This window comes from Mus pahari, chromosome 6 (genome assembly GCF_900095145.1).
Source record: "Mus pahari chromosome 6, PAHARI_EIJ_v1.1, whole genome shotgun sequence".
NCBI classification, from domain to species: Eukaryota; Metazoa; Chordata; class Mammalia; order Rodentia; family Muridae; genus Mus; species Mus pahari.
This window is the reverse complement of record NC_034595.1, coordinates 1,803,029-1,822,814: the sequence shown is the minus strand read 5'-3', so window position 1 is coordinate 1,822,814 and position 19,786 is coordinate 1,803,029. Positions and strand designations below refer to the sequence as shown.

At 48.2% G+C, this 19,786-nt stretch overlaps 1 protein-coding gene across 1 annotated transcript in view; it reads right to left on the bottom strand.

Annotated features, from left to right (window-relative positions):
• Positions 1-17,635, bottom strand: part of Col15a1 (collagen type XV alpha 1 chain) — a 105,036-nt gene extending 87,401 nt beyond the window's left edge. Inside the window, exons 1-2 of the mRNA XM_021199835.2 lie at positions 17,508-17,635; positions 17,336-17,424 (exon numbers count right to left, since the gene is read on the bottom strand). Coding sequence (XP_021055494.1) covers positions 17,336-17,424; positions 17,508-17,518 — 100 coding nt within the window. The 5' untranslated portion in view covers positions 17,519-17,635. The remainder of the gene's footprint in view (positions 1-17,335; positions 17,425-17,507) is intronic.
• Between the last annotated feature and the right edge of the window lie 2,151 nt (positions 17,636-19,786).

The window sequence follows — 19,786 nt, the reverse complement described above, 5'->3', positions numbered from 1 at the left end:
CGCGCGCGCACACACACACACACACACACACACACACAGACTCATGCAGTAAGCATTCTTTATGGAGCACCTGCTGTGTGCCAGGCACCATTCTAGATGCTAGAGGTCCAACAGTGACAGACACAAGTCCTTTTGGAACGGAGAGTTCTCTTGCAAGACCCTGGACCACAATGGTCTCCATACCGTCATCCAGTACATTGCCCTAACCCACATGGGCTGTGAAGGAGTAAAATTTTGCCCAAAAAGCACTCTGGCACCCTGGACAGCAACTTGTGTCTCTCCCACAATTTAGGAACCTCAGTTCTACATAAAATCCCACTCTTACCCAAGTTGCTCATCATAAGAGAGAGGACCCCACACCTGTAGGCCCGACTTAGCCCACAAGCCATAGGAGCTTAGAAACTCCAGGAAACCCTCCTGCTTCAAAGCCCTTCAGCTCTCACGTCCTAGCACACGGGTCTTTGTTTCTCTTAGTGATGCTCTGGATTTCTCCCCAGTTGTGACTCCTATCCCAGCTTCCCAGCCGCTTAATAAAGTGCATGCTCCAGGGAATAGACAATGTGGCTCTCTGCAGGCCTTGGTCACTCAGCCAGGAACCACTGCACAGCAGTCAGAGGAGCCACTAAAGGGACGGATGGGGACAGGCACGACAGGTTCAACTGTCTCCGGAGGGATTGCTCCCTTAGTCTTCCCACCCAGACTCTCCCCGGGACCTAGCTTCCTCCTCTATCTCAGTAAGAAGAACCAAGGGTCACTCACGCTGGATTTACATTCTCCACAACACCCTCCACAAAGAGGGAAAGAACAGGATGAAATCTAGCATTGTGAAGTGGAAACTTCTAGTTTCTTTGGAAAGTCAGTTACGTCAAATGATATTTTGCTGGGGCACACAGGTGAAAGGATGTCTTGCTAAAGCAAACACATGAAAGACTGTTTTCCTGAAGTAGACACAGGTGAAAGGATGTTTGGGTATAGCAGACACGTGAAAAGATGCTTGGTAAAGGAGTATAAATATGAGCCCACAGACAGTGGGGGATGAGCACTGAGCCTTAGTTTGGTTTGCTCTGTTTCATTATTCTTTGCTAGCAACAGGAATGTATTAGTTCATTTTACATAGCACTGTTGAGCTCAACTTGTGATAACTTCAACATTGAGAGAAACTCACCCAAGAACTGCTCATGAGGTTCCGGTGGCAACTTGTCACTTCTGAGCCCTTGCCTTAGGTTGGTTGGCCAGCCTGGCAGTTTCTTCAGGATTGAACTACAGCTGCCTGGTGTCTGCTTGCTGAAAAGACTGGACTGTAGTTGCTGGTTCATACCTGGTATCTGCCTGCCTAGAGGACAGCTGCTGAGTCATATTTGGTGTTTGCTACAAGACTGAACTGCTCCCAAAGAAGATCAAGCTTGCCCCCAATGAACTATTGCTGAACAGATCCACTTCCCCCATATCCTAATAACTTTTCTCTTCTACTACCTCTGCTGGGTAGTGGGCTAGCAGAGAGCTTGAACCCTTACTAAAAGTAGGTTGGCAGAAATTTATGCATCATCCTCCACTGGAATCAGTGTTCTTCTATAAGCAGAGGAAGAGAAACAAGGCAGGTCCTCAAACCCAGAGTCCCACTCTACACTTCTCCAGGACCCAAGGCCTTCATCCTGTGCCAATCCCTGGGCTGTGAGCATCATATAGGACCTGAGGGTCATGGTACCTAGGTCAGGGTACTGATGGTGTGTCCACTTTCCTCCCAGAGACCCTTTCTGTCTCTTTTTCTTCATGCACTCTGGGCAAGTCAGGCTGTTCCTTTTAAATATTTTTTAAATCTTATTTTATGTATATGGGTGTTTTGCCTACATATATGCCTGTGCACCACGTGGGTACCTGGAACCTGTGATGGCCACTAGAAGTGGCATTGGATCCCCTGGGTCTACAGTTACAGACAGTTGTGGGTGCTGGGAATTGAATCTGGCTCTCTACCCACCAGGTTCAGCTCTACCAACCCAGCACCCTTCCCTGAGTAAATTCATTCATCCTTTGGACCACATCTTACAGGTCACACTTTGGGGAGACTTCCCTGATGCCCTCATACAGATGAAAGTATCCAGTGTGTGTGTGTGTGTGTGTGTGTGTGTGTGTGTGTGTGTGTGTGTTTTAGGACCCTGTACTTTAGTTTTTCTTGAAACCAGGTCTTGCCTTGTAGCTCAGGCTGGCTTGGAACTAGTAACCCTCCTGCCTCCCTCTTCTCCTGAGTGCTAAGCTAAAAAAGCATGTACTACCATGCCTGGCTCCTGTTCTTCAGAACCCTGTTTGCCATTTATCATCACCAAGATGCATGAGTTTGAAGAACCTACCAGGCTTCCACAGGTAGATGAGCCTTTTCCACCTCAGACCTTGACAACTATTTCTGTCCACCCACCATTGCTTAGCAGACTCATTTCTCCCACATCTAATTACAGCTGTTACTTTCTCTGTCCCAGAAGGCTCCACAACCCTAACCTCCAAAGGTGAGTGGTGTTGACCTGGCCCCCTCAAGGTCCTTGGTGAAAAGGACTTGCAGATGAATTCTGTCCCCTAACAGAGTAAACCAACATGGAATGAAGCCACATGAGGGCTTACTGGTGACACTGAGCTTGGGCCTCGGTCCTGTGACCTACAAGGATGTTATGTTAGCATCCAGCGGCTGCTCAGGCCACAATTCCTTAAGCAGTCTTTCTTCTTAAAATGGGGCTCTGGGATGGGCCCTGTGAGTCCCTAGCTGCCAGACTTCCAGGTGCCACAATCTCTCAACTGAGAAGTGGCTTTACATCAAAAGGGTATTGGTAGCTACACATCTTGGTCCCCACCACCTTCTCTGATCCTGCCTAGGAATCAGAAACCACCAGGCTTATGCTGCAAAACTTCCCCATCCTCAGAGAGTAATAAGAAGGACCCTCACTTCTGACACACAATAACACCACACTTCCCAGCTTGTCTCTGTCCCTCTCACACCTGCTCTGTGAGACTTAGCGCCCTGTATTGAGTGTTTACCACACACAGTGAGCTGAGCTGGGAGGGGCAGCACTGCATTTACTGATCACAAGTCGCCTGAGATACATCCTAGTCTTCCTCCTGTTACAGATGGAGAAACTGAAGTTCGGAGAGATTAAGAAGCCATACAAGGTCACCAACTGTTAACTTGTGGAGCCTGAAACCGAATCAGCTCTGCCAGACTGAGGCACACTCCAGGGCGCAGAGCCCTGTGGATCACACTTTGGCATCAAATGAATTGCCTAGAGGCATCTAAAGCACAAATCCTGATGCCGTTGATCTGGGGGATGACCCTGCATCCCTAACTATCTCAGGGTAATGCCCATGCAGCTGGCTCAGGGTCCAACACAGTTCAAGGAGCAAGTCTATGAAAAACATAAGGCTTGTAAGGATGAGAACGAGCCTGCCTGTGGTCTCAGAGACCAGCAAAGAGAGATGGGAGAGGAGAGAGTCTGGCTGCAGCCCAGGCAGTGTAGAGATCATTGCTGTAATGGAAAGCATAGAGGGATTTGGAGAAGGGGCACGGTAGGGCATGAGCTTTGGACAAGCCTCTTTGCTTGCACAGAAGTAAACCAGAGGTCAGAGAGAGGCAACCTGACTGTCAGAGAGACATGACCCCAAGGGTGGCAAGGGGGTAGAAGACAGTGATGGCATGCAGCAGATGCCACACAGGCAGAATCCATGTCATTCCAACATAGCTATCAGTCTCTTTCCAATGCTAAAAGTGCTCCAGGTGCCTCTAAGTAGTCCCACAGCTGACAGCAGGTATGAGTTCCCATCCCAACAGTCTCCACAGAACCATCCACCCCTAGAAACACACCCAGCAATCACTCCTTCCCATCCAGCCACATGGACTCCATCTCAGCCAGCTTTCCCCTCCCTTAGTAGAGACAAGCGTCTGCATACACAGAGTGAACAGGACTTGGCCAGGCCTAGACCCAAACAACGAGACCAAGAAGCCATTGCTGGACATCACAGAGTAGAGAAGATGAAGATGTTCAGTTGCAAATTTGATAGCAGCTCACATTTGCAAATATTAAACCAGCAAAACCAACTGTGTTTTTTAATCAGGAAACTTGAGTCCCGAAAGGGGTCAGGAGACTCTGGAGTGGAGCCATGAGCTAGAGCCTGTTTAACCTGAAGTAAAATTAGAAAATTTGTCACATGGAAAAACTGTGCAGGGAGAAATGATTCTTTTTTCCCTGTGCTTTCTGCAGGAGAATGAGTAATTTGGCATTTTGACTCGGCGGCCAGAGCAGCTGAAGTCTCTGTTTGGTACCAAATATACACAGTCGTTCGGCAGATTTGAGCCTTGCTCATGAATGGACCGTCAGTGAGAGAGGACGTGCTTGGGTCCAGACAGCTGGGCTGGGCCCTGCTCAGTCACATCGATGCCCTCATTTGTCACAAAGTTGGGCCAAACTGAACACAGACATGCTAAAGTGTTCTTGCTTATGGTGATGCAGAATTCACCTGGTCTGACCTCTTCGTTTCCCAGATTGGGAAAGTGAGATCCAGGGATGTATAGAAACTTACCTGGGCAGACAAAGAGCAAGAGAATGCCAACACAGGCTCCGGCTAGTCTCTGTTACAACCTTCCTCCTGGCCATAGCTGCCTCCTACCCATGGTGAGCTTTAGGGGCACAGGGTTCCCTGGTTGGCACTAACCTGGGGAAAGTTGCATGAAGGACTCCTTCAACAAGAGCAGGGAGCCCAAGTTCAGCCCCGGGCCAGGCCCAATGCTAAGTGCTTTGCTCTTTCACCCTGACCTCATGCTTTCAGAACATGAGGTGGGTCTCCCCAAGGATTCAGAACAAAAGGTCTGAGAGACCAGGCCAGAGTGGCACTGAGTAGGTTCACAGAGGGAGTAGGACTAATTGGTGTATTCGCCGCCTAGTTCTACTTTTATCAATCGCATGAACTCAGGGCTCAGGTCAGCAAAGACTTAGCTGAGCATTAGAGAGCTAATAGGTCTTGCTGTAACAAGGGAACAAAGATGGATTTTTCTAGAAGCTTCCAGGGGAACATCTGTGCCCTTGCTGTGTCAGCCCCTTCAGACTGACCACATTCTTTCCTCGCTGCTCAAACCATCCTCACACCACTCCAGCCTCTCTTCACTTCTACCTCTCTCCTCCACTCAAGGACCTTGTAGATGAACTCGGTCCAGCCAGGTCATCCAGGGTGCTGTCCCTTAATTCTTCTTTGCCACATTGCCTGATACAGGGCCAGGATTGGATATGAATTCATTTGGAAGACTGTTGGTACAGTGATTATTATGGGAAAGATTTTAGTCTGGGACAACATAATCAGAAACAACAATAATAATTAATAAGCTCGGTCATGAGGTCATTAAGATGCAGATTCTGACTTACTGGGTTCCCAGTGGGTTGGAGACTCTGCCTTTCTTTGGAGTCCCTAGGTGGTGCTGGTTCACAGACCACAACAGAACAGAAAGATGCAAGAGACCGTGAAGGCTGCACTATAGAGAAGAGCACAGGGTAGACACTGGAGACGGAGCAGACCTGGGTGCTCCTGCTGTGCTGAGACTCAGCTGTCTCCCACCATAGGGCTATTGGGAATTGGATGTGTTACACACACACACTCGCTAATTCATAGTGTACTTATATGTACACTCGGCATATCTAAAAGCCAGACATACATATAGACACGTAATATATAGAAGCTTATATATACATACAATTTATATATGAAACATAGACTCATACAAACACTTATTATGCATATAATTTCTACATATAACATATAATTACATATATCTGTAGTTGATAAATATAAACTGCACAGATGTCATATGTACTTATAGTTGGTAAATATGAAACACGTACATTTCTGTAACCAAAGTATGTATTTAAACCATAGAAATTCATCAAACCCCTCCTCTCAAGTTTCCGAAGAAGAGGCAGAAAGATTGTAAGAGCCAGAGATGGCCGATAAGTCCCAGCAAGCGGTGTCTCCCGGACACAACAGGATTGATGCACATATGAACTCACAGGGCCCGCGGCAGCACACACACAACCTATAGAGATTCAAATCAGACAAATCCCAGCACTGAGAAGGGGAAGGGAGCACAAAGTGTCACTCCTGACCAGGAAGTTACACACGCCATACCTGCTGGGAAAGGGGAAGTCTGTTTTCTGCAGTGGAGTGTCACTGGATATACCAACCACACCAGGGCAGGCCCTGTGCCCAGAGCAGCTGGCCAATGCAAAACAAACTCTGCTGGGGGTAGAGAAGCAGAGGGCGCTGACCACACCACAAGGTGCCAGGCTGTAGATTGTTTTGTTTTTCTCTTGTTGGCTTTCTTTTTCTTTTGATTTTCACTTGTTTTGGTTTCTTTGGAGAGAGAGAGAGAATGAGAGAGAAAAACACAAAGTTGGAGTGGACACGGAGTTGAGAGTCTGAAAGGAGTTGGTGGGGCCATGATTAAAACATAGTGTCTGACGAATTTTAATAAAAATGCATAGAAAGCACTTATCAGTACCCAGGTCTGTGCTAAGTCCTCTAAATCCCAGAGCACTAACCTAGAAGCTAGAAGGCCCTGCTGTAGACGTCGCTCTGTTTTCAGTTTGCACAGTGATCTCCAGCTAGCTGAGCTAGTCACTGTACTTCTCTGGGCTAGACAGAAAGCCAGAGGCAAGCAGCTGAAAGCCTGTGTGTCTGAGGGTGGAGAAGCAGAGGAGGGTGGAGAAGCATAGGGTACTGATGAAATGGTGACTCATCAGCTGGATCTTGGCATCTCCCTTCCAGTGGGTAGAACAGTTATAATTTCCCAGCATGACAAACCAAACAGGGATTGCTCTTCAGGAAACATCTTGTTTAGCCCAGGCTGGTCTCAGACTCATCGTGTAGCGGACCTTGAACTTCTATTGAGTACAACCACCATGTGGTATATGCTGTGCTGGGGATTGAACCAAGGGTTTTGTGCACACTGCACAAGCTCTCTAATACTTTGCTACATTTCCAGCCCGCAAACACACTCTCTTCCTGACTTGTCTATGTTGTAAGCCCTGCTTTCAGCTCCTCGCCACCTCCGACAACCAGAAGGAAGGACTGAGTAGCCTCCAGCACACAGATGTTCATGTCATAGGGCTTATGATGCTGGATTTTCTCTGGGATCTGCTCAGCCCCAGGCTTTGAAGATTCATCTCTCAGTGAATTCAAGGGCTCAATGTGGCCTCTGGGTGCTGTGGCCTATGCTGGGGAAGCAGGTAAGTAATAGAAAGGTCCTTCCTCTAAGGAACCGGCACTGAGATGGAAGCGGTTAATGAGGCATTGAGCTTTGCCATCAGTGACAGGCTCCTGACTCACTTCTCATTCTGTCCCAACTTAAAGATGAGAAAGACAAATCTGTCAGTCAAAGGGAAGCAGCAGAGCTAAGATCTGAACCCAGAACCCTGGAGACCAGAGGCGTGAACCACACATCTTAAATCTCTTCCTGGGTACCAGCTCTGCCCCCTGGGTTGTGGTCAAATATAGATTCTGTCTGGGGCTCAAGACCATCTCCTTCTAAAAGAAGAGCTGGAGGATGACTTGGTTTTGTATATGCATGAATGTGTGCATGTGTGCGTGTGTATGTGTATATGTGCCTGTGGTGTGTGTGTGTGTGTGTGTGTGTGTGTGTGTGTGTGTGTGGTTGCTGTTTTGAGACAGGCTCTCACTATGTAGCCTAGGGTGGTCTTGAACTCCTGGTAATTCTCTTGCCTCAGCTTTGTAAGTGCAGGGATCATAGATGGGAATGCCCTGCTTGGATTGGTTGTTATTAACACTGCTGCTCCTTAGCACTGGTTGAGCCAGACTCTCTTGAAACCCACTGGTGGCCGGACCTCAGCTTAGGTGAAGGAGAACAACAGGAGAGTGGTTCTTTGGGAATCTCTAGAGTTTCTAGGGATTGTAGATACCAAGTTTGTGACCTGCACATTCACATTCCAATTTTCTGAAAAATATTTTCTAGCATTTACCACAAGGCACTGCAAAAATGGGTGAATAGATAGAGAAGAGAAGCCGTGAATCCATTTGGCTAAGGCGAGAGCATGGGGAAGCATGCAGACCCTGGCAGGAGCATGGGGAAGCGTGCAGACCCTGGCCCCTTGACTGTCACTATTTTCTCATTTAGGCTTAAAGAGGCAGCAGCCCAGGTCAAAGGCAGGAGGCAGAGGCTTTCTCACTGGCTATGGCCTGACTGTAAATTACCATGGCCTGGCCAAAGACCACAACAAAGCCTCCAGTGGTTTGCGTTAGGAATTCTTAGTCACTAATAATCACAGTAGTCATCAACTAGAGATGGTGTTGCGGTCACCACAGTAGGGTTTACAATGAGCCAGCAGCAGCGGCTAAAGGCCTACAAGAGACCCAGCTTATGTGTGGTATCTACACTGTGCAATGCTAGTTCAACTACAAAGATGATCAGGGACTGTTTAATGCTCCTGAGGAAGTATCTAGATGATTATTAAGGGACAAAAGCAATTAACAAAATACTCTGTTCTCTAATAGATGGGCCTATTCACACGAGGGTAACAAATTGTGAAAGTCTCCCACATGTAAGCAGGCTTTCTTTATTGCTGAGTCACAGTCACAAGATAGCATGTGATCTTTATTTTTTTTGAAAAATCAGCTGGGCAGTGGTGGTGCATGCCTTTAATCCCAGCACTCAGGAGGCAGAGGCAGGCGGATTTCTGAGTTTGAGACCAGCTTGGTCTACAGAGTGAGTTCCAGGACAGCCAGGACTATACAGAGAAACCCTGTCTTGAAAAAAACAAAAAACAAAAAAACCACCACCACCAACAACAAAATCTGTAGGGTGTGGCGGTGCAGGCCTTTAATCCCAGCATTTGGATGCAGAGGCAGGGGGATTTCTGAGAGTTTGAGACCAACTTGGACAATAAAGTTGAGTCTAGAACAAATAGGGAGGGCTCTGTTATATGAAAAAAACTGTCTTGAAAAACCAAAACCAAACCAAGCCAAAAACAAAACTAAAAAAGTCCTTTTGTTTTGTTTTTGTTTTCAGTTTTGTTTGTTTGTTTGACTGACTCCGGGCTTTTGTAGTAACTATGTATCACTTTAATTACTTCTTATGATATTTAAAAACAATCCTTTCTCCTAAAGGCTGACTACTGAACACTGTAGTTGCTCAATTCCAGTGCTGGAGAGGGGACAGAAGGATCCCTGTGACCCCTTGGCCAGTTAGCATAGCCTACTTGGTGACTTCCAGGCCAGTGAGATACCCTGTCTTTCTCAAACAAAACAAACACAAAAGACAATGATGGCACCTGGGGTTGACACCCAAGGTTGTCCTTTGATACACACACACACACACACACACACACACACACACACTGTTTATACACCTCTATCTTCCCCATTTTCAGTGGAAGTGGATTTCCCTAGTTTAGTAGTGCACACACTTTCTGTCAACCTATAGGAACACTCAGAACAAGCCTTCAGCATACAAGTCACCTGCCATACTCAAGCCTCCAGGGAGTCTCTCCCAGGAGGGACAGTGAATCTGCTTCTCTAACTACCCCACCTCCACTTCAGAGAGCCCTGAGAACAGGACAGCCAGGAATTATGAGGAGAAGACAGTAATCTCTACAAGCAGCTATGACAGAAGGGCAGGCCATCTGAAGGCATTGTCAGGAGACCCTTTGGGGAGGAAGCTAGTTTAAAGAGAATACTGTTGAGAGATGTTTCAGCTGGGCTTTCTTTGAGACCCTCATCAATACAGATGTCAAGTCCCACAACCACTACCTACAAGCCAGACTCCAGCCAAGCTTCCCAAATCCAAAAGTGTGCTCCCTAAGTCCTAAAGCTGGAATCCTGTTCACTTAAGAATAGTCCTTTCAGAACATTTCCCTTTCTTTTTTTGTCCCCATTTTACCATGGATACAAAAGCAGACTGAAGGGAATCAGGGTGTGTTGAGTTGAGTTAGTTGAGTTTGGTTGGGATGAGCTGTCTGAGCTGGGTCGTACTGAGTTGAATACAGTTGTTTTTGGCTTGAGTTGAGTTCGGTTGGATCATACTGAATGAGATGACATTAAATTGAACTGAAAAGACTTGAGCTGAATTTGGATGGATTGGTTTGAGTTGAACGGAATTTGGTTGGATTGGTTTGGGTTGGGTTGAGTTGGGATCAGTTATGCCATGCTGGTTCAGTTGGACTAAAGAACTGATGAGTTTTGTTGGATGGGACTGGGTTGGGCTTAGTTGAGTAGAACTGAGTAAGGTCTTATGGAGAAGTCATGTGGGCTGCTCTCACTGAAGCCCACTGGTTCCATCGCCTCCTCATTCATGCTTCGCAGGAGTGGGCCTGGACCTTCTTGTAGGTTCTACTCTTACCTGGTCGGCTCGTCCTCTCGTTAATGATGAGCAGAGTCTGGCCAGCCAGTTAACCTGACTCCTCTGAAGAAGGCCTCTGATACCATCTTGGTTTTTCTGGGCTCTGCTGACAGCAGCAGTTCCTACCCCTCAGTCACATGTTCCAACTACAAAGCCCCGAGGTTTGTTTATACGTTCTCCTCAGCTATTGTCTCTCACTGGATTGTGTGAGACTGGCTGCCTTTGTCCACCCTCACTTACCCACACCAGGGTACTCCAGGAGCCCAATCATTTCCTGAGGCAATGATCTTACAACCAACCTACTAAAGAAGACATGGCTTGGACCATTGAGATGGCTCCGGGGTAAAGGCTCTCGTTCCCAAGCTTAATGGCTTGAGGTCCATCCCTAGGGCTCGCAGGATGGAAGGAGAGGCAAGAAGAAAACTGTCTGCTGACCTCCACAAATGCTCTGTGGCATGTGTTCATGCACACACAATAAATAAATAAATAAATAAATAAATAAATAAATAAATAAATAAATAAATGATTTAAAAAAAAAAAACAAACAAGAATCCATGTCTTAGTGAATAAACCCGGTGACTTCCCTGATCTGGCTTTAAGACAGCAATCATCAAAGTTATGTGGGTTTAAACACATGCACACACACACACATGTACACACACACACGTACACATACACACATGCACATACACAGGCAGCACATATATGTTTTTGAATGAAAATAAAGAGTAATACAGAAATTAAAGAATTAATTTATATTGCTAAGTTTTTAAGAAATGTATAAGGAAAGAACACAATGGGGCAACAACTCACACTCTGTGACTTAGGAATCCTCGCTCCCATGTAGAATAAAAATGAGTGCAGCTTACACCTCCATCTTCGGCCCGTTTCAAGTGGGCTGGGTGGTAGCCCTCAAAGCTAACCTCAGAAACTCAGCCACAAGAGGGAAGATGATCGCTCTGCCTTTGAGTGCCGTGACCATTAGAAATTAGAGGATAAATGAGTCAGCAAACAAACGGGTCCCCTAGCTTATACAGTCAAAACTGACAAGGAGCAAGCTGACGTCAGTTCATACCCAGACAGCCCAGTTATGAAGTTACAGGAGACTGCCGGTCCCTCCGAGCTCTCTGATTGCCCACTCACTCTACAGCTGGCAGGGCTGGGGAGCTTTGGCATGGCTTGTGTGCCATGGAGAATATGGTGAGGCACTATACTAGAGGAAAAGTCAGATAGACATGTTCCTTCCTGCCTCAGTTTATTAAAAAGCCCTACTGGGTATCCACTTGTGGCAGTCTCTGTGTTAGATTCTGGGGCTCAGAGTTAGATAAGGCCCAGGACTGTCTTATGCAGTCTTTTCCTGTGTAGTAGGGGATGCAGGAGCTGTCAGTGGTCACCATACAGTCTGAGTTCCCTGCCACTGAGAGGCACTAAAAAGGCTTGGGTGGAGAGGGGCCACTCCCAGGGCAGAATCCTAAAGGAAGATAAGACTGCCAGACGAAGTAGAACAGAAGCATGTTTAAAAAGGGATTGTCTGGGCAGAAAGATGTTGGCATCAAACATCTCCTTCACAAACCTATAGCTGTCCATCATGAGCCTAAGCCAATGGGCTCTCTGTTTGTTGAGGAGGTGGGGCCTCAAGCAAGAAGCAAAAGTGCATTTTAGATACAGTCAGGGAAAGTAAACCAGAGAGCGGCATGATTAAGGGAGATCCATCTCCATATACAAGAATGAACCCTCTGCTTCATTCTGTTCTCAGGTGGGTGAGTTCACTCAGTGTCACTTAGACACTCCACAGTGAGATTCCAAACCATGTCACACTCATTCATACCATAGCTGGACACCAGACAAGGTCACTCACTCATACCATGGTGAGGCTCATCACTCAGGTGGCTTAAAAAAAAAATTAGAGAGGAAGAAGTGTTGCCGATCTGTGCAAACCCTGCACGTATTGTTGGCGGGCACCTAAATGGGCGAAAGCACCAGGGAGAATAGTTTGGGAGGTCCTCAAAACCACAGCCTCTGAGACAGGGTCTGGCTATGCTACCTGGCCTTCCCTTCACAATCTGATGCCTCAGACCCACGTAAAACCCAGGCCCAGCAGGGTATATCAGTGCTCTTGGTGCTGGGAAGCTGAGGCGGGAGGATTCCTGGGGCTGGCTGACCAGCAAGTCTAACCTAATCCCTGAGCTCCAGGTTCAGTAAGAGACCCCATGTCCACATTTTAAAATAGTCTCATGTCAGGTGTTTTGGTTATTACTGTTATTGTTGTTGTTTTGAGACAGGGTTTCTCTGTGTAGCCCTGGCTGTCCTGGAACTCACTCTGTAGACCAGGCTGGCCTTGAACTCAGAATTCCACCTGCCTCTGACTCCCAAGTGCTGGGATTAAAGGTGTACGCCACCACTGCCCTGCTTCACATCAGTTTTTAATAGTCAAGATATACAAATGGTTCATAAACATACGAAATACTGATCAACTAAGCCTGGTGAGATGTGTTCGTGAGTAAAGTGTCTTCCACCAGCATGAGAACCTGAGTCACATCCCTAACATCTATGTTAAAAACTGACCCTAGTACATGCTTGTAGCACCAGTAGTGGGCAGGAGGCAGGAAGCTCCCTAGGGCTAGCTGGACAGCAGTCTACACTGACGGGTGAGAGACCTTGTCTTAAAAAACAAGATGATGGTGTGCACACATACACCATAAACACACACTCACACACAGAGAGAAGAGAAGCACATACACATAGACACGGGTAAGGAAAATAGAAATACTGGCTTCATTAGGATTCTAACTGACGCCTGTTAGAAATGTTGACATTCAATGCAGTGAAGAGGCCAAATGCTGGCCGGGCTGTGAGGATGGGCACTCTCACTTCCTGATGCCCACAACAGAGGAAGGCATGCCAGCCATACCTGCTTATGTGGAGAATATTCACCCCTGTGACCCTGAACCCCATCTGGATAGGAAACTAAAGGAAATGCCTCCTACACACGTGTCCTGAGATGCACACAACAGTCACACCCCATTGTCAGATTCTACAGGTACATGACAGCCCACGTGCTGCTGAAGAAAAATGGAAAACCCACAACAGGTACAGTCACAGAGGGCACTATTATACCACAGAGAAAACAAACTCTTTGCCTTACGCAGGAATCTCAAAACCTTAACAATCAGAGAAAACTAGAAAACGAAAAATATACCCCTCGTGGAAAAGGCTCGAAGTCAAGAAAGATAGTCTGGGCATTTAGGGGTGTGCGTTTAGGTTGTCTTCTTTATTTTAATGAGCAGAATTGACAACTATAAAGGTCCAGGTGACATTCCCCCAAGAGGTAGGGAACCCCACCCCTAACCAGGGCAGGGCAAAACCTCGGGTGTTCTGCTTCCTGCTCTGTTTCTGCTGGGCTGGACTTTGAAGGAGCACTCTTGAGTGAAGGTGTTCCCTCAGGAGACAGCAAAGGAAGCAGGTGACTTGCACACATCAGTACCTTATTAACAGGCACAACACCACCTGCCTCAGCAGCCATTCCAACCCAGCTATCACTGGGAGAGGAACCTGCAGTGCTGGCCAGCAGCCAAGCCCTGACCCTTCAGAGATACAAGAGGCCATGACGGAGGATGAGGTAAATATGGAATGAGATGTGACCTTTTCTTTCTACCTGTGAACTCAGAGCCCCCTGGAGGGAGATCTGGGCCTGGATGCTTCCTATCCCCAGTTTGCAGGAGCCTTGGCTGAGTGCATGCTCAATCTGTTTGCTGAACCAGATGGCGTAAATACTGTTTTATTTCCCAGTGTTCAAAACTAGAAGAAACAGGCTCGAGCAAACCTTGCCATCCCATCTCAGAGACGGGAAAAATAGAGGCTCAGAAGGAGACTTTAGTCATCTCAGCTTACAGAAAGAATGGGTCCATGATAAAGCCTGGGGTTTCCAACCCTCAAAACTGGGTCAGGGAGGGGCAGCTAGGAAGCCTACAAAGATCTCCTTAGTAACGAACCCACTATCTGAAGATTACTGGTGCCTGAGTTCCATCCGCACCATAGGAGCTTTGCCTATGGTGGCATTCAGGGACAGCACAGACGCTAGAGCTGGAGACCCAGAGCAGCAGCCAGGACTCAGAACAGCCTTCCCAAGGCAGCTAGTACTTGATGGGGCTGGCAGCCTGGCAGTGGCCAGCCACATGCAGGCTCTATGTCCGGCTTGTTGGGAACCAGACAACAAGTTTCACCCACCTGAGACTGGACGTCTGCAAAGTGCATTCTTTTTGTTTTCCTAAGCAGGTTTGCTGAGTCTGAAGTGCTGCTCATGGCGAAGACCATTAAGTGAGTTAATCTGTGTGACACCACAGCACCTCAGTCCAGTCCTTACTAAGTCCCCAGCTGCCCATTTTAGTCGCCCCTGCTCTCTCCCCTAAGCCTAAGCGATTAAGGATAGCTTCCACCTCTGTGGCTTTTTCCCTTTAAGGATGTTTGTTTAAGTGGGCTCCGTAACTTGCAAGTTTTTACCTGGCCACCTCCACTTACCATGTTGCAGTATGGGTCTGTGCTTCCTCCCTTTTTATTGTCGAATAGTATTTCACGGAATGAATATACCATGATTTATTCATTTGTTTAGCACTTGATGACCTGGCTTGTTTCTATACTTTGCCGTTATGTATAACGCCATTATGAATGGCTACATAAAAGGTTTTGAGTGGGCATATGATTTGTCTCTCACTTGAATAGACATTAAAGGAGTAGAGTCACTAGATGGTCAATATTTAGTATTTAAGAAGCTGCCTAGCTACTGGGGAAATGAAATAAGCTTAACCATTTAGTTTAGTGGTCAAGAGCATAAATTCTTCCAGCTGGACTTCCACCAATGAAGGCCAAGTGCTCACGGACAAATGACATTGCCTTGGTATCGCTGTCTGTGAAGCCACATCTATGGGGCTGGTGTGAACTCTGCTGATACCTATAAAGCTACAAAGTCTTGGGGTTCCATTGAAATATAGTCTAATTAAGTAGCCCAGGCCAGCCTTGAACTTGCAATCCTCTTGCCTTAGCATTCCAAATGCTGGGATTACAAACATGTGCCATCATGTTCAGCACAACCTTTTTTCTCTCCCTCCCTCCCTCCCTCCCTCCCTTCCTCCTCCCTCCCTCCCTTCCTTCCTCCTCCCTCCCTCCCTTCCTCCCTCCCTTCCTTCCTTCCTTCCTTCTTCTTTTTCTAACAGCCAGTTGGACAGTGGACCTGTGGAGGACTGTCCCTCAGAGCCCACAGACTTGTAGTCTACCACAGATCTACCTTGGAACAACTGAGTGGCTTTAGGATAACTGCAGCCTGTCCTGGGCCTCTTCTCTTAGGAAGGAGACAGGAAGCACAGCAGGAGACAAGAACTTTGGAGGGGGATCGGGACACTCGGGAACTGGGGGACCTTGAGGCCATCTCTGTCTGGGAAACTCTTTTGATTGATGGTTAACAGCAAAGTCTTTGGAGTAAGGGTACCTGGATCAAATCCCACTCTAGACACTTAGAAAGCTGGACTTGAATTCAGTGTGCTCAGAATAGGGTACCTTAAGTCCTTAGTCTCAGCCCCTGGGATAGTGACTGAGACAGGAACCTATTCAGACCTCATGCAATGCAAGGTTGAGTGAGAACTAGCCATGTAAACTACATGCAAGATCTATACAGCTCAGGACTCCAGGAGCCTTCTTCAAATCCCAAAGGGGCATTGGATGTCATAAGCTGCCCTCTGCCACTGACTTGGCAAAGCCCTATGTCATATGGGAAATTGCAAGGTTTCCACACTGGCTATCCTTGGGAGAAGCCAGAACTCTGCTCCAACTGCCCTTTGATCTGCAAGAAGTGCCAGGCTGGGCGCCCTGGCAGGAAAAGCTATCATTGCATCTGCGCCTTGCTCCCTTGCAGACCATGGGTGGAGTGGTACTAGGCATTCTCAAGTACCTACAGAGTGAAACAAGACCACCAATCCCGGCCCAGCTTCCTCTGGGACTATATGATGCTTCTCAGCCTTCACTGTTTTCAACTGGGCTATGCACTACTCCTCTAAGTCCAAAGGGGGTAAGGGCTCTTGTTCCAAAAGCCTGGTTCTGCTGAGTGCATAATGCAAAGGATGAGCAGGGACAGGAACCTGCCCAACTGGGTTTGAGTTCTGGCTTTCATAGTCGCCACGTCCTAAACCTCCCCAACAGTGCTTTCCAACACAGGCACTCCTGCGAAGAGGAGGATTCTCATGGAAAGGACATTATTTCCCATCTGTCCGTTACACTTCTCAATGTTTCTGGGAATTATGAGGGTCTAGTTAACCAGATCTTCTCGGATGAGGAAACTGAGGCATGCGGATTGAAAAGTGTTGCCCACAGTCACCCAACAGAGGCGCGATTCACACCGTCAGCTCAACATTAAGTCAGACACATTTTAATTCAACAGCTTCTGAGTCCTGGTCAGGGGAAACTGAGGCCCATAGAAGAGAAAGAAAGATCCGTTTTTCAGGCTTAGTCCATCATCCACTGCACCTCTGTCCGGCAAGGATGGGGACCTCTAGTGACTCAGGCTGAACCAAATGCGCTAGCTACTCTGTTCTGTTATGTCAGGAATGACCAGGATGTCAAGGTATCCCTGCGGAGACCTTGTTTCCCATGGACTGAGTGTACCTGGGACCTACTCACCCCACAGCCCAGTGCGCACGACCTCAGCGCGGGAGCCTAGCGCACTTTGGGATACTTTGGCAGTGTGGTGTACAGCTAAAGCCCCTCTCTGCCCTCCCTGGTGAGCCGCGTCCAGCTCAGATACTCTGTGTGCCCTGGCTGAGGCAATCATCTGAGCGCTTAGGAACCCGGGGGGCCGGGAGGATCCAGGGCAAGACGGCCCTTGCGCCGCGCCAAGCAAGTACTCCCTTTTATGTCCAGGAATGAGGCGCCGCAGCACCCGGGGGCGCGCAAACCCAGGCCGCTGTGGCTTACCTGTCGCGGCGCGCGTCTGCAGGACTGAGGAGAGCAGCGCGGAGATGATGGAGAGCAGCCACCTCGGGCGCCGGCTCTGCGCGGTCCTCCTGCAAGAAGCAGTGGCAGAGAAGGTGAGGCGGTGGCTGGAAGGCGAGGCGAAGGCACAGGGGGAGCGGGGCGCCGGTCCTACCTATGTGTCATGGTGCAGCCGCCGGACCCTAGCTCCACTTTGCCCGCGGAACAAAGGCTGCGCTCGGTGGCGACGGCGGGATCCCGGCTGCCGCCCGCGCCTGAGTCACCAGCGCTCTGAAACCCGACTCCGCCGCGCCCTGCGCTCCCCCACGCGCGGTGCCCCACCTCGCCGCCGGTCCCTGCTGCGCCTCCCCACGCCCCCTTCTTCCCGCCACCCTAGAGTCTTATGTAACCCGCGAGGAAAGCCCCGCATGCAGACGCAGAGCTCCACAACCCAGGGACGGCTGGGATCGCTGGGGTTTCCTTACATGACAGACTAGGCTCTTGAGATTCAGAGGGGAGTGGCAGTGTCCCAAAGCCACACAGCTGAAGTGGCTCCTGGTTGCTGTGCCACACCCAGCAGGCCAGCCAGGATCCCACTTGCATGCCCCAGAGTAACACGGTGGGGATGGAAGTCATGCTCAGAGCGAGGACTTTGAAGGACTCGTAGGGTGTGCTCTGAATATTTTCGAATCCCAAAACCTTGACCAAAGGGAACTGAAGTCCAGAGAAGGCAAACAATTTACCAAGGCATCCACCCAGTGAGCCACAGGAGAGAATCAACATTGGAGGAAACAGCAAGGTCTCAACGTTGACCTGGGCACATAGAGTCGGTGTGTTACCTGCACACAGAGTCGGTGTGTTACCTGCACACAGAGTTGGTGTGTTACCTGTTGCTGGAGACAAGACACCCCTTAACTAACAAGCAACACAGAAGGCAGGAATTGGGAGCTTAGCTCTTGGACACACTATCCTTAGGAGCTCTTGCAGTTACTAACTAGTGCACTGCAGGGAAAGGGAGGGTGAGGACACACCACAAGGGTCAAGATGGGCAGGACCATTGGCTTTTAAGGGACTGAGGCAATAGGAGCCAGAAGGGCTCCAAGGAACTAACAAGGAAGATAGGGGGCAATCTAAGGACACTGCCCACATAAGGTGGTTTTGACATCTGTTCACACTGTCTTGGTCCCCTTCTGTGCCTTCTGTGATGGGCATAACACTTGTTACAAATGATTAACCGTGGGGAATTGGCTTTCTTGGGTCTGGATTTCTCTATTGTAAAATGCACCAGCCAGATCTGTAACTGGCTTCCTAGATAGATTTGCCTAAGAAGATTGTAGCACCCAAGGCTGTTCTGTTTGACAGTTAGAGCCAGTGGCTATAAACGGGTGGCCTGGGTCTCTATGGGTCTCCATGTGGTCTCAGGTAAGTTTGGTCAGTGATAGCTTCCAAATTAAAAAGTTAATAATAACAACATTTTATCATTATGAAATGTTTATTAAGATCCATATTTTGTAGGGCTGGAAGGATGGCTCAGAGGTTAAAAGCACGTGGTGTTCTTGAAGAGAACCCAAGATCCAGGCACCCACATAGAGTAGCCTACAATCACCAGCAACTCTAGTTCCTGCAACCCAATACCCTCCTCTGGCCTCTGTGGCGCCCCTACTTGCTTGTACATACAGACACCAGATATACATGCACACAAATTGATAAACCTTTCTTTAAAACCCAAATTTGTGGACTATTAAAATTCAGATAGACCTGATGACTTGGAACCTGAATTCTTGAGATCACAATTTATTGGAATTGCATCAGTTGGTTAATATCCTCCAGTTTACCATGGCTGCCACCATTTCCTGTTTCGCCCAACAATAAGACAAAGGACCAGTCCTACTGAATACCACACTTGAAGTCTGTCTTTGCTCATAAGTCAGTGGGACTGGATTGAGAGTTCACCACCCTGTTCCAAACGAGCAAACAAGGGGTCTGTGGAGGATGGCCATGTCTAAACGCGATGGGGAAGAGCTTATATTCAATACACAGATAAAGTTTGGTTGTACATATAAGATGACTTTATGTCACAAGCCTGGCCTGCCCCAGCTCTGTGTTGCCTGCAGGAGGCAGGTACATCCTGTATTCAGCTGATAGGGCTTGACTGTGGTTCAGCTCACCAGCGCTGGGTACTGCGGTAGATCCCTTTACCGCCCTCCTGGAGAAGTCCTGTGTGCACATGTGTTGCTTTTAGGTAAGCAACCAAGACCCAGCTCCTTGAAATCTAAAGACAAAGATCCCCTTGGGTCTTCTCTCACATGGTGACTGAAAATAGAACCTGGCCAATCGTGACGATTTGCTTCTCTTTCACCTGGAAAAAGGCAAGCAAGATTGTTGTGCTGAAATTTGGCCTGAAAATGGGAGTTATGGCCTAAGACAGGGGATATCTCAGGCCTGGAAGCTGAA